This window comes from Heliconius melpomene, chromosome 19, assembly GCF_056956725.1.
Source record: "Heliconius melpomene rosina isolate 202511_hmr_F chromosome 19, ASM5695672v1, whole genome shotgun sequence".
NCBI lineage: Eukaryota > Metazoa > Arthropoda > Insecta > Lepidoptera > Nymphalidae > Heliconius > Heliconius melpomene.
Window position 1 is genome coordinate 2,254,547 of NC_140407.1, and position 15,028 is coordinate 2,269,574.

General features: G+C 30.9%; 2 protein-coding genes across 2 annotated transcripts; both read left to right on the top strand.

The window, feature by feature from the left end:
* Positions 1-485: 485 nt before the first annotated feature.
* On the top strand, positions 486-5,277 carry LOC146528305 (uncharacterized). The gene is made up of 2 exons (XM_085203353.1): positions 486-1,021; positions 4,530-5,277. The coding sequence occupies exons 1-2, from the start codon at positions 520-522 to the stop codon at positions 4,781-4,783; spliced, it is 756 nt and encodes a 251-aa protein (XP_085059479.1). The 5' UTR covers positions 486-519; the 3' UTR covers positions 4,784-5,277.
* A 2,774-nt stretch (positions 5,278-8,051) lies between these two features.
* LOC146528306 (uncharacterized) lies at positions 8,052-9,041 on the top strand. The gene is made up of 2 exons (XM_085202801.1): positions 8,052-8,616; positions 8,749-9,041. The coding sequence occupies exons 1-2, from the start codon at positions 8,052-8,054 to the stop codon at positions 9,039-9,041; spliced, it is 858 nt and encodes a 285-aa protein (XP_085058927.1).
* The last annotated feature ends 5,987 nt before the right edge of the window (positions 9,042-15,028 follow it).

Here is a 15,028-nt window from a genome sequence, read left to right on the forward strand (position 1 = left end):
TTTTGGATTATCAATATTATATATAATATATTTGTAAATCAGTAATCACTATACGTTTTATTACGATAAATTGTATCTATTAATGTAAATTTTTAAAAGACTTAAATTTTATTTTATTTTAAACACATGTAAACACTATATATATTATAATATAAAACTTATTAAGAAATTATACTAATAACGTTTTTTATCTAAGCAAATTTTAAATTAAAAAAAAAATGAAAATTCATATCTACAAAATCTATATCAATTCCCTCTACCACGCTGGCTGCTTACTATAATAAACAAAAGTTACAAATAAACGAACGCAAATATAACTCTTAATACAATAACCAGAAAGGCCATATTACCATGTGCCAGAGCAAACTTTTTGCAATCAACGTTCTATGAAAATAATGGACTTAGAATACCCCGTACTAATCATTACTATGTGAGATATATAAAAGGAGGACCACGTACAAGTGTTATCAAATAGTAACCGCACTCGTTGGACTACAGACGTGTTTTTAATAATAGAAAATGTACAAAATATGGATATTCATTTTGGGGACAGCACTGGCCTTGCCCAATCCAGAAATGCCTGAGCAAAACAACGTTGAACCTCCAGAATCAGGGCGAGGCTTAGGAAAGGAATGTACTGGAGGTATCTTCAGTCCCACCTGCTTGAAAATTGGTGCAATTTCGGTATTGGAAAAGCTAAATTTGAAGGACGAGCTACATTTGCTACCTGGGATAAGCGTTGTGAAGGAATCCAAAGAAAATGATAGTAAAGCGGAGGAATTTGCAGCGGAAATGGCCAGAGCTATGCCTTCTAAGCCTGATGAGAGATTGGATAAATATCTTTTGTATAGACTTGGCAGTTATTTGGACAACCATTCGGTGAAGCTCAGGCTGTTGGATGACGGTGCTACGGAGGAAGCTAGGGCTTTGATCGGTGAAGCACGAGGCAAGGGCGGCGGCCTGGGCGGCGGCAAGAAGGGCGGTATGGGAGGATTGATGCTCGCAGCGTTGATGATGAAAGGTATGTAAATATGTTCTTTTTATATGGTTTTAGATGTTAGTAAAATTATTATTAGGTGAAAATATTCTTTAAAATAAGCCTTTTAATATAAAGCTTAGCTGGTCTTACCGTAATCCTAAAGTATTTCAATCCTAAAGTAGTTCATTTTATTTCATCATATAAGAAGAATAATTTATACAATTCTTATAGATTTTCCAGGCCCAAAATATACTTAAAAGTTAAAAAAAATTATAAATTTAAATACCAAACAAAAACCTTAATTTTTTACAACAAATGTTAAAGAGTAAGAAAACTCAGTTATTCTCTATCTGCCTATTTATATATGTAGTACGAAATAACTTAATAAAATGTTCTGTATTAAATAAATACTCCTTTGGATAGGAATTGAACCCATGACCATTCTATATAATTGACTAATTAAAATGCTTGATTATACATTTTTTTTGAAAACCAAACGTATTCTAATATCGCTGATTTGGGGCAACATTGACGTATTAGTAAGTATTTTATATTTCTTTCTACATGAATTGATATTATTTTAATTATTATAAACATTTACGCCATTGTTGCCCCAAATTACCAATAGGTACATGTGACAAGAATAAAAACAAGGAGAACGGAATGATGTCGGCAAACATTTTTTTTTCCTAAAATTTATTTTTTTTATAAATGAATAACTTAAATATAAATGGAGCAAGTCGATGCATGCAGTGGTAAAAATGGTGTGACTGTAAACGCGACAAGTTGTGGGTTCGACTCCATTTTCGAAGAAATTAAATATTTAATATTTTCATGTCTTCGCTCTGGCTTCGAAGCAAATACGCAATCCCTCCAGAATTCTGCGGAAAGTGGAGAGTTTCTTAACACCAGGCTCAATCTATCTATATAATGTGGAGATACAGCGAGAAAAAAAGAATAATATTAATAAATAATAGCATTAATATAGAAAAAAAACCGTTTAATTCATCAAACGATAAGTTAATAACACGTTGGTACCAATCAGAGCGTAAACAAAGACATTTTGCTGTATATAATTTATATTTTCTATTGGTAGATTAAGATAACTTCTTCAGATTGTGTAAATAGCCAAGTAAAAATATTATTTAAATTGCCAGCTCTTCTCTTAACTGAAATAATGGACCTAAATAAATTTTCTTATTTCCGTATAAAAGTTTTGAACTAAAAACATTCAATTTCGTCACGATTAACTAAAATTTCATAAAATAATTCATAAAATATTTTTTTTAGGAATATACACATATTTTGTTATTATTCTTGGATTCATAAAATTGTTTGTCTAATATTCAAATTTTATTAACTTTAATGTACATAATATATGGGAGGTTTACGTTTGTTTAAATATTATTATACATTCTGGTATAGATATACATTGAAATATAATATTGCAAAATTATGTATAAATTTGTGATTCAAATTCCAAACAAACACTAGTATGTTGATAGTTATTTCTTGTTACCAGAGCGGAGACATTAAAACAATTTATTCCCTCGCATAGGAATCGAACCCGAACAGTAGAGAAAAAGAAAATTTCCCTTAATCTCCGAGAAATCTATCTAATATAATCATTCTATTAATCTATTTATCTGATTTTAGACGTAATGTGAAGAAAATTGCATTTTAATGAACACACGTTTATAATCGAGTTGTATGGAAAAAGTGTTATCCATTAACTTTCCCGTTTATGAAAGCTATATCATATTAAACTGAGTGTTTATCGATCCCGTGATAATCTGTTTTGTTGTTGATATTTTAAATGCTTTGAGAGGTTTGCCAGTTCAAGTCTTGCTTGAGGTAAATGATAAATGATCGTACAGTCAATTTATTAAGATTTTTTTATTTACGCTTTTTGGTATTAAATATACTCTGATATATCTACTCGGTAGATTTTCACGAATTCGTTTTCATTTGAATTGCACCTAGTTGAAGGCATTACAATAAAAAAAATTGGGGGGAAATTAATTCACTAACACAAAAAAAATATTAAGGGACGTTAAAGTATTTTTTATAAAAAATATAATTATTTATATTTGAAATATAAATGATAATGAATGCTGACTGGAAAATATTAGTAGAGTTAAGGCCTGCCTCTACTATTTTCATAAGCAAATAAAATGGCTATAAGTGAAACATAAACATTATAAGTAATTGGCTCAGAAACTTTAAAACTATACATTTTACGCTCTTTCCACGTAATCTGAGATTATTAATCTACAATGTTGATAGACTGTAAGATAACATGAAAGCTTGTAACGAATTGAAACCATTATATCAGAAAGATCTATAAAAGAAAATAATTGAACAAAACTTCTACAATATGTATAAAATTTAGACATTCATTCTGTCATAGATTCCCCACTTTTTTTAGAAGGGACGAATTGTATTATCCAAGCCACTACCCCACTTTATATAAAACAATATAATTTTCATCATCATTTCACTGAAGTGCCTTAAACACACCGTAGTGCCTTAAAATAAACTTTTTTTTATTTACTGTTTCCATGCTGTCGTTCTCGAGTATAAGCAGGTTACCACACGACCCTTATATATTTAACCAGAGTGAGGAGGATAAAAATAATTAACATACAACCTCAAGTGGGAACCGAACCCAAACTCATCGAGCTTACAGTCAGATACTGCCACTGCGCCATAATAGGCTCAAAGGCTGCTAGTGGTAGCATTCAAAAAACAAATATTTCGTTGATTGTCTTCGTTTCGAATAATTTTCGTGTATTTACTGTTACAGTTCACTGAATCGTAAAATTCCACAATTCTCAAATCTACTTTTGATAAGACATAATAATTTGCTATAACCACAAGAATGCTTGTAAACCAGTGACATTAATGTACTATAATGCTATTAAACTATTTCGTTGGAGCTAAGTTCCCGCAGCTTCGGGCCCCTATGTTACTAATCTTACTTAATATTTAGAAATGTGAAAATTTGTGAAGCTGTTGGATGAAGCTTTAGCACTTCATCAGGATTTCAATAAGGTTTTGCTTCATGTATTAGGATAATATTTAAGTTAGCATTTTTATATATCATAGCGTAATGCCGTGAACCGCGAGCTTTATTGGACTGTTTTTGGGGAAAGTCAACTTATACTTTTTTAACACACATTTTTTTTTATTAGAAGTTGAAGAAAACAATCATTTTGTATAATTATTATTTACTATTTTAACCCTAAAACCCTTGTCACGCTGTACCCTGCCTATAGGAGGATAGGCAGAGAAAATCTAGTCTTGAGATACTTCGTTCCCTACTTTCCAAATGTAGGGGACATTATGGGTTAATCTGCATATAGCTGGATAAGCAGAGGCAACTTAGTGTTAGTACACTTTGTTCCCCACGCACTCCCCTTCCCCCGAATAGAAATCGAAACCACACCACACCGTCACGTTTACAGTCAATAAAAATACAAACTCATTGAATTAAAATAAGTTCAATTTATCTACAGATATATTTACTATGAATATATTATGTTTCCAGGTACACTCATGTCGATTGGACTCGGCGCTCTAGCTCTGCTTGCTGGTAAAGCGTTAATGACAGCGCTCATGTCACTCCTCCTATCTGCGATTATCGGCCTGAAGTCTCTTACCAGTGGAGGAAAATCAACAACTTATGAAATCGTATCTAAACCTGTATATACTCATTCTCACTCTCACTCAACCGCCCACGAGGACGTCGGGGGCTATGGACATTCTGGGTACGGTAGGAATTTGAAGGCTAGAAGGCGTTAAACTAAATGTTATTCAAAATATTCGTTAATTAAAAACCCCCGACACAATAACTAGAGAGCTGATAATCTTCAAATGGCTGAACACATTTTCATGAATCATAGCTAAGAAGAATCAGGATTGGGTTCACTTTCCGTCCGTTCGTCATCCATTTAGGAGCTACGATTCCACAGACAGACATACATACACACACATATACCACGTAATATTTTATTTGTATCGGGAGTTAAAAAACAAGAAAGAAATAAGATTGTTGTTTCTTATGCATTTCTATTTATTACATGTTGTTTTGTGTAATTTATTTTGTGTGAACGTTTGTGTGATTTATTTATTGTGTAAGTGTGCTTCTTCTTATTTTATTTGTATTGCATTATTTTATTTGTATTGTATTATTTTATATGTATTGAATTGGGTTTTTTGTATTTTACGTATTGCATTCTATATTTATTACATATATTATTTATTAAAACGGCATTATTATAATTAAATATGTACAAATCTTCAGCAAATAGAGTATGGTCGTGTGTTACGTTGTTAATTTATTTTTTATTTATTGTTAGTAATTAAGTCACACGCTTACTTTTTGCTTATATTTTTTTTAATAATTTTAATATACATTTTTATATTATTTGTATTATGAAATATTTAATGAATAATAATTATATATTTACTTATATTAAATTTATAAAATAATGTGTGCTTTTTTAAATAATTATATTTTTATGTTATTACTTTATTAACATATATTTGTTTAGTGTTATGTTATTATTAATATGTATTATATTATTTAAATTCAAATGTGATAAAAAATATGTATATTAATAGTTTAAATATAATTTATATAATATATTTGTAATTATAGTTACTTATATTTGAATTTTACGTAATTATATATTACTTTGATATAGTGTTTATATATGTAAACGTAATATTATCTACCTCTTAATGTGATTTACGACTGATATTTGTATTTATCTGCTGTTTGCACAATAAAGTTTAAAAAATATATCTATTTGTTTTATTTCGAAATATGTTTTTAAATAAATTGTAAAAACCTTAAGTTATATTTATTCTGATAATTGCAATATAACATTGAATACAATACTATTATTAAATTAAATCCGTTAAAAATGTTATGTTATCGATTAAATCAAGTAAAATAAAAAAAGGTTTTTTTTTGTGTTGATTAACCCAGAGCGCGTTCCAATTTTAATATTTCTAAGACAGTCGATTTTTAATGGGACTATGTATTTTGGTAAATAAATATTATTTCACTACTTACACCACTTTCCTTAATTTATCCCATAAGCTCCCATAATGTACATAATAAGAATCAAATTCATGAATAAACTGTTGTTCTATTATTGTTATTTATTGTAGGCAGAGAGAACCTAGTATTTAGACACCCCGTTTCTCACTTTCCGCCGAATTTGCGAGTCAATTTTCGACCAGAGCGAGGAAATGAAAATATTTTATTATCTCGATTGCTATTCGAATTCACAACCAACGCACATAGCGTATTGTCAGAAGCTTTACAACTATATACTATATCTTGCCCCAAAATATACTATAATATATGTATGTTATCGACTACTGACGTTATGGCCTCCATTCTCTTAAACAATATCTTGTTCTTTTTTCCGCTAATGCATAGAGAAAGTAAGATTTCCTTCTTTTATAATCGCTACTAAACTATAAATTATATTGATGATATCTATATTTACTTTCATTATAATAACATACATTAATGAGTGGATGAAATTTTATAATTTCAGCGTCGTGTAGCGGAAACTAATGTTACGCTTTTCCTGAATGTTTTCCATAAACGGAATTTCAAGAAGTAGCCTTCGTATCGTATTTTCATGTAATATAAATATTTATGTAGAAAGATTTTTTTAAGGCCAGTCAGTGTCATGGTACAGAGGCATAAGCTTGTAACTGTAAAATGCGACAGGTTGTGAGTTCGAATCCCACTCGAGGAAATGAAATATTTAATATTTTCATTTCTTCGTTATGGCGTCGAGGCAAAACGCGGCGTTGAGCTCAGTCACTCAACACGCAATGGCTCCAGTCTTAACACTAGCCTCTCTCCGCCTACTCTGCTATATACGGAATAAAGCGTGAGGCTACAAAAAAATATCTATTTTGATTTGAATTTGACAGGTATTGGTTTAATACAATGAAATAGGGTTGATGATATATTTTGAAAAGATATTCTTTGTTAGAAAGAAATAATGATTTTATATTTAAAAATATATTTTAATTTATAAGTTTAAAAATCGCCGAAGTGCCATAGATTTGCTTGTGACGTCATATCCAAGTAATGTGTCAATTCGCTTGAAGACATGATTTTACTCAGGCGATAATTATAGAAGTGCATCGTGGCGTAGTGGAATAGCGTCTGACTTATGGTTGTCCATTTGATTCTCCGCCAAATAATAAAATATAATATATTTTCGCTTTAGCAGACAAAGAGTTGAAAATTGAGTGTTACGTAGAGAACGCAGTGTGTAAGGTCCGAGTAACATTAGATTTCCTCTACCTAGCTACTATTCACGGAAGCCGGCACGAAACTCAAAGAAACTCATTAAATGAAAATTAATTAAAGGTATTCCTTCGAGTGGAAATCGAACCCACAACTGTCGCATTTACAGTCAAACGCTATGCCGTTTATATTTTGTGAGTATGTAGTACTAGAATAGTGAATCACGAAGAGAAAGATAACTTAAAATATATTAAATTAACGTAAGTACCTATAAACATGTTTAAGCTTTTAAAATTAAATTTCATATTTTTACAATTTTCTGAAAAATATTTTTCTATATATCACATTAACTTATTTACAAATAAATAAAAATAAAATAAAATTACCATCATTAATTGATTTTCCATTTTCGTCATGACTGTATTTTCTGTCGTTTTAGTCTTTCTTTTATTCGTAATTTTCCCTAATAGCATATAATTGGCCCAGTACATTATCTGCACCATACAGGCCATTAAAAATCGATAAAAATTATCTAAGAGAAATTTCCAACTTTTCCATTACCGAACTACAGCCGTTTGAAAGTATCTTTCGCCTCAACAATAGTTTGTTCATGTTTGTTCTTTTTAACTCTTCAAGCTTAGTTGCTTACTTTTTATTTAAGAATAGTATAAAACTAATACCGATGGTATCTAAACTATCAGTTCAGAACTGTCTTCCTAAGCAATGTTTCTTAGTTACCTGTAAGTGATAAAGATTATATAAAACCAGTGCAGTGATAGTGTCATCATGTTCAAAAAAAATGTGATAGTGATTTTAACAGTGATATTGTGCTTTATACAACAACTCCATGGCTCTATTGATGGAGCCGAAAGTAACGTGGTGCCAGGGGAAACTAAAAATGCATCAAGCACTGATAGAACTGGCAGGTCACTGCATAAGGAATGCAACAGCAGTTTCAGTGCGAAATGCTTGAAGATCCACGTTCTTTCCTTTTTAGAAGATATAAGCTCTCGCGATGAGCTTCAACTGTTACCAGGACTTAGTATTGTGAAGGAGAATCAAACAAATGTTACAAGTCCCGAAGCTATGGCTGCCGAACTCTCTCGCCAGTTCCCAGGAAAACCAGATGAGAAGCTCAATAGGTTCCTTTTGTTCCGTTTGCAAAGCTACTTAGATGGACATTCTTTGAGATATAAATTGTTGGATTCAGAAACTTCGAAAGACGCCTTGAATATGGCCAAAGGTGATACAGAATCTGTGGGAAGGAAGGGTGGAGGCGGCTTCGGCGGTGGAAAAGGTGACAAAGGAGGTGGCACTGGTGCACTCCTCGCTGCTGCATTGATGATGAAAGGTATATTAAAATCTTCAATTAAAAATACAACATATTTCATATTATGAAATATGTTGTATTTTTAATATTTTTCTATGCTTTCCATAAGTATCTAATTTATTGGTACTAACGATGATTATCATTTCTTTCCAGGTACTCTGGCAGCAGCGGCTCTTGGAGCTTTAGCACTACTAGCTGGAAAAGCTTTGATGACTGCATTAATGTCTCTTCTCCTATCTGCCCTCGTTGGCCTCAAAGGTCACGGTGGCCATAAGTCCACAACATACGAAATTATCACTAAGCCTGAAGTTTCCCATCACCATTCTCATAGTCATGAAGAGCATCACGAACACGAGCACGGACACCACGGAGGTTACAGGCGGGCTTACGACACAAACTACGATAATAATTATAATAGTTATATGCCTTATGAGACAACCAGTTAATACCCAAAATAATTTATTTTATTAATAACGAATTTCCTATAATTTTATTTATTTCAATTTAGTACAAACTTTCAAAGTAAAGTTGTATTATTTTGCATTGTATAATATTATAACTAGTTGTATATTTATTTATTCACCTAATTTATTTAACTTATTCTAATCTAAGTTGTTGTTTTTTTATTATTTTTGCAGTATTGTTTGAAGTGTTAAAGTTGTTTTAATTTATATATATTTATGCGTTCTTCAATTGCTTCTATACTATCGATTTTGTACAGTTCCTAAATATTTCACTTTATTTATACTTTTTTATTTGCGTTGCACATTTCAGTATCTTTTAATTATAACCCACCGTTACTCGCTTATTTTCTCTTTAATTAATATTTTTGCTTTTTCTTTGTTTTCTTATATATGTTAAATATCTCCAAAGGCAGTATGTATAGCTGTGATACTTTGTATTTTATTTATTTATACTTTAAAAGTATTTAAATATTATTTAACTTTCCATGAGCTCTTACTTTATGTCGAACCAAATATTTTTCTCAGAATTTTATTAAATTAATAAACTACTTTAATATTAACTTATAGATTATAAAATGCTATTCATATTTATTTGTTTGTTGTTTTAATTGTATATTGTTTTTGTATAATACATCCTATATTGTATACCTCTACACAGAATTTCACTTTATAAAACTTATGTCAATATGTTATATAATACTCAATTCTGTTTTAATTGCATTTATTAATAATTTATTTATAATAAATAGTAAAAAATTAAATAATAAACATATTTGTTTTATCATTAACCCTTTAGACGTCAGTCACTACACAAATATTTCATTGAACATCCGCTTTGCGGTTAAACGATTTGTAGGCGTTTATTTAATCTCTAGCATAGTTATGTTACTTTACACTAAGTGTTTTTTTTTGTGTTTACATATATTTTTTAAATCATATACATTTATTTCATAAGGAATCTCTACTTACTAGACTTTTTGAAGATTTTTTTTATTATAAAAACGTATATTATATACATATATAACTAAATATAGCAGCTATATTTTCTATTACTTATTATTAAGAGGATATCCATGTGAGGGTAAGCTTAGGAAACCTGGGAAACTAGTGCTAACACTCCGTTCTCCACTTTCCGCTGAATTCTTGAGATATATCGTGTTAATTGGTGCAAGTCAACGTCCTGCGTTTTGCCTAGTTATCAGTGCAACGACACTCACAACAAGATAATGCAAAACCTTCTGATTTTAAGTTTGTTTTTTGTTAGTAAAGTTCTGAGATGAAGAGCAGACTACTCTGAGGTGGGAACAGACAATTCAGTACCTTCCATTCCTGCACCCATATAAAAATACATGCGAACAAATTAAAAAATATATATATTCATAATCTGTTAAACTTTCCTCAGTATTTCCAACCACAAAGAACACCCATTGATAACAAGAAAATTACATGTTTTCACCAAAACCCCTCGACCTAAAGCCCTATAAACATAATAAAATAAATAACGTTAGCTTATTGCTAGACTTTTCATTTGTTTACCATAGTTTACGCGAAATGGCTTCCAAGGCCTTTTTACTACTTGCTTCTATAACTGCAGTATATTCTCTAAAATTAAGAGACAATAATGATTTTCATAGTGAAAAAGGGGACAATATTTCGGTAACAGGTGATCCAGATGAAGTTTTTGATAATGTATATACAGAATGTTTTTCCCAACTTTCTTTCGTTTGCCTGCAAAAGAAAACTCTTTTGTATTTGAAAGAAATTAATCGTTTAAATGAAATATCAGTTATTGGAGACTATGTGAAATTTGGTGAGATTTTAGTAATTTTTTTATGATGTTTGTCAGAAGCCATTAAATACTTATTATATATATATATATATATATATATGTACTTACTTATATATATATCTCTATAATGATTACAATAAATTTCAGTAAAGTTCAATTCAACTGGCGTGCAAACAGAAGAAGATGAATCTTCCTCACAAAGTACAGACGAGCTTTCATATATGATAGACAAAGCTATTGACAGTTTCTTTAACAGCCATCTAATACGATTTCGAGCTATGGGTAGAGATGTTATGGTGCCTAATAAAGGTATGTATAAAATTATAATGTTATTTTACATATACGGTAATAATATCTGGTATTCTCTCCACTGCTATCATGTATGGCTTACAATAGTATACTTCGATAAGTTCAGTACTATAGAGGAAACATAAAATTATTACTCTGATTATATTGGTTAATTTTTAAATTATAAAAATATATTCTTTATTAGCACAGAACGATCGACTCGACTAAAATAAACAAAAAAAAACCAAACTGTAAGTTCTTGTAAAAAGATTACAAGTACAAGATCATCAGTCAAAACAAAAACAACATTTTCTTGTGTCGCTTTTTAAAAAAAAAAGGTACATGTGGGGAATGTGGGAAGTGGTTTGTCTTAATATGTAGATAGGTTCCCTCTGTCTACCCTGCTATATCTAGGATACAGTGTAAAGTTAAAAAAACATTGATTAATGATTGCAGTGGAAGAATTTGTTGGTAGAAAAAAACGTAAAGGAGGCGGTGGGGGCGGCGGAGATGGTGGCAAGAAGAAAATGATGATGATCGTTATGATGTGTATGAAAATGAAACTAATGATGGTTAGTTAATGATCATTACTAACCTCCAAATTATATTTTCTTTCTTTTTCTCTGATCTTTCTTTCTTTTCACTCAATACGAAATGTCTCCTGAATTCGGCGAAAAGTGGGGAACGGAGTGTCTTAACTCAAGAGTTCCCTCTGCCTACCCTGCTGTGCGCGGGAAGCTGTTTTGATTTATTTATTTCAAATCAAAAATCAAATCAGCTTCACGCTGTATCTCGCACACAATTGTTTATTATGTTAACAAATTAAACATATATTCTATAATATTCCAGAAAATAACATTCTTTTGTTTTTATTTATCTCGAATATGCAAAAAAATTACATATTATAAGAAAAATGAGAATAAATCATATTTTTAGATGCTACCGGCAATGATGGGTATGATGGGCATGATGTCGTTCAAAGGCATGATGTTCAGCATGATGTCGTTTGTGATATCTAAGGTGGGTAGTTTATTATTTTTTGTATAGCCGCAAGCGGGTCGCTAGTTAAACATTAAAAACCTTTTTTTTTTTCAGATGATGCTTTTAATGAAGATTTTGGAAAAGAAAGGTGGAGGTGGCGGAGGAGGTGGAGGTTGGGACGGGGTAAGAACGACATCTAATGATATTTTGAATAAAAATAATTGATATCTATACACATAATAAAAAATTGTGGCCAGGGGCAGAAAGTGTGACTGTAATACCCACTGGTTGTGGGTTCGATCACCCAAATTTGAACAAGGTGCTTTGCAATTTATTTAAATAATAAAAAAACACATTTGCAAGTTTTCAAGTATTTCTAACGAAAACAAGTGGGATAAAGTGGCAATAATTGAATTGATTAATAGTAGTGAAGCAATGACACATGTATATATTTTTTTACGTATTTTTTCTGATCCAGGGATGGGCGGCTGGCGGAGGTGGTGGTGGTGCGTGGATGCCAGCAGGTATAATACCAGTGCAATTTCTATCTGACCTATAGATATTTTGGTTCTAATGAACTAATAAAATAAAATTACTAATTAGATTAGATTAGATTAGATAGAGGGAATTTCGTGACTGTAAACACGATGATTGTGAGTTCGATTCCCACTCAGGGGAACGAAGTATATTTAATGTATTTAAAGTTATTCCACACTTAGGAAAGAAAAATACTTATTTAGAAAACTATACGTTATACGTTCAACGTACGGCTTAGTGGTCAGAGCGCTTGGACGGTATCCAAGAAGCGCGGGTTCAAATCCCACTACGTTCTAGTTTTTATAAGTTTTCTAAATAACTGAAGTATTTTCGTTTTCCAAATATATAATATACTAGCGGCCCGCTCGCGGTTTCACCCGCGTGAACTATGTTATTTCTGTCTCCATGACTACGTCCTAGTGACGTCTATGCAAAATTTGATTTGTAGTAACGAAGTTTCATACAAACTTTCGACCCCAAAAACAACCCCTTAGAAATCGAATATTGCAAATTCCCGTCTTAGCGAGCACCTACATCTTTTAAGTAACTCCTATGCAAAATTTGAGATTCCTAGCACTTGTAGTTTCTGAGATTTCGTGATGAGTGAGTGACCTTTCGATTTTATATATATAGATTATACGAATCTATTTAATTTTATCAATATAGGTGGACAAGACTATGGAGGAGGCGGATACGACGCAAACGGGCAGTGGCAAAGTCGTTCAATCATAGACAACCAAAATGCAGTCAGAAATGAACCCATTATAACCTATGTTAAACCAACAATTAGATATAACTACAAAGATATGAAAAAACTTGAGGATGTAAACATTTCTAAAGCAAAATCACGCAAAAGAAGAGGTTTAATTGACGTTTTACAGAATGCCTATATGTATTGGAGCAATAAAGTTCTGGGAATAAATCGTAGAAAATACCAAAATCAGAATATTTCAAAATATAAAATAATAAACGGTGTTAAATATGTATATTATCCCGTTAAAAATGTTAATAAAATTAGAATCCCTAAAGAAGTAGCACAAAATGAAGTATCAAATGAACAAAAACATGTAATCATTGATGATTTCAATAAGGGGGAAATAATAGAAGGTCCACTTGAAGGAAGAATGATGAAGAAACTGAAGAATATTAAAGAAACAACTGAAGTGATGGACAATAATCCGTGGCAATGACTATTTTATTTAGTGAAGTTTTACGTTTTGGAGAACATCGTTTCTCCGGACTTTAAATCTTTTATTTTTTTATAAAGTGAATGTTATATGTATTTCTTGATTTCTTTTATACCCTGGGATCCGGCCGTTGAATCCTGCATAAACGAGTTTTCTTAATTAAACCTATATTAATGAATAATACATGATTAGTAGAACAGATTACACCTGGGTTGCCTGGAAGAATCCTGCCGCAATCACCTTTAATTTCATTTTTTCGTAACTCGTTTTTGGAGATAATTGCACCAATACGTTTTTTATATGAATCGCACATGATTTGAAAGATAATCGCATAAGGAATTGGAAAATTAAGGGTTGCCAGCTCTCAGTCTGCCGCAAGTCTAGGGTTGCCTGGTTTAAAGATGTCACTAAATGTTAATAATTTGCACTCATGTGTTTTTTTAATGAATTATATATCAAATTAAAGCTTATTTTTTTCTGAACACTATAAAACAGGGTTGCCTGGAAAATTCCTGCCGCAAACTGGGGTTGCCAGCGTTTGAAATATTTTATTCCGGTTCCGTTTGACTATGAGAATAGACGATGAAATGCGCGGTCTGCCCCATGTTTTAAAGTAAAATATTATATAATAGAAGGTCAATCTTAAAATCAATGTTTATTCTAATTGTTCACCTGTTAAATGATGATTTTAATCATATTAAGTACACGTAGAAAACTATTTAAAGATGAAATCATCCTTATTTTTCAAGTAAAATAATGAATGTATAATATTGAGTCTTTGCAAAATCTATTTTCTAAATACTAATATTTATTTAAATTACCATTTTGAAACAACTAAATTATCTAATTAAATAAATGTTTACAAATATCGATCTACTATAAGCTATCAATATACATACATATACATCATGTTTCCTTAATATAATGAAGGGTGACCATTATTGCGGATATTTTTTAAATTAATTATATTGAAAAATATATTTCAATGAACTCTCTGTCTCTCTCTCTCTCTCTCTCTTCATCCTCTACTTGTTTGATTTGACAACGCTTGCCGCAACTTTTTTTTCTCACGCAACTTTTAATAATTAGCATAGGAAAAAAATATATATATATAATAGAATTATAATAAACAAAACTAAGTTAGCAAAGATTAATTCCAAGAAAATTCGGCAGTAATGCCGACTAAT

Excerpts from the sequence above, each read along its gene's own strand:
- LOC146528305 (XM_085203353.1), top strand. The coding sequence starts at position 520 with ATGTACAAAATATGGATATTCATTTTGGGGACAGCACTGGCCTTGCCC. Across the intron at positions 1,022-4,529 it reads CGCAGCGTTGATGATGAAAG|GTACACTCATGTCGATTGGA; the intron begins GTATGTAAATAT and ends TTATGTTTCCAG.
- LOC146528306 (XM_085202801.1), top strand. The coding sequence starts at position 8,052 with ATGTTCAAAAAAAATGTGATAGTGATTTTAACAGTGATATTGTGCTTT. Across the intron at positions 8,617-8,748 it reads TGCTGCATTGATGATGAAAG|GTACTCTGGCAGCAGCGGCT; the intron begins GTATATTAAAAT and ends ATTTCTTTCCAG.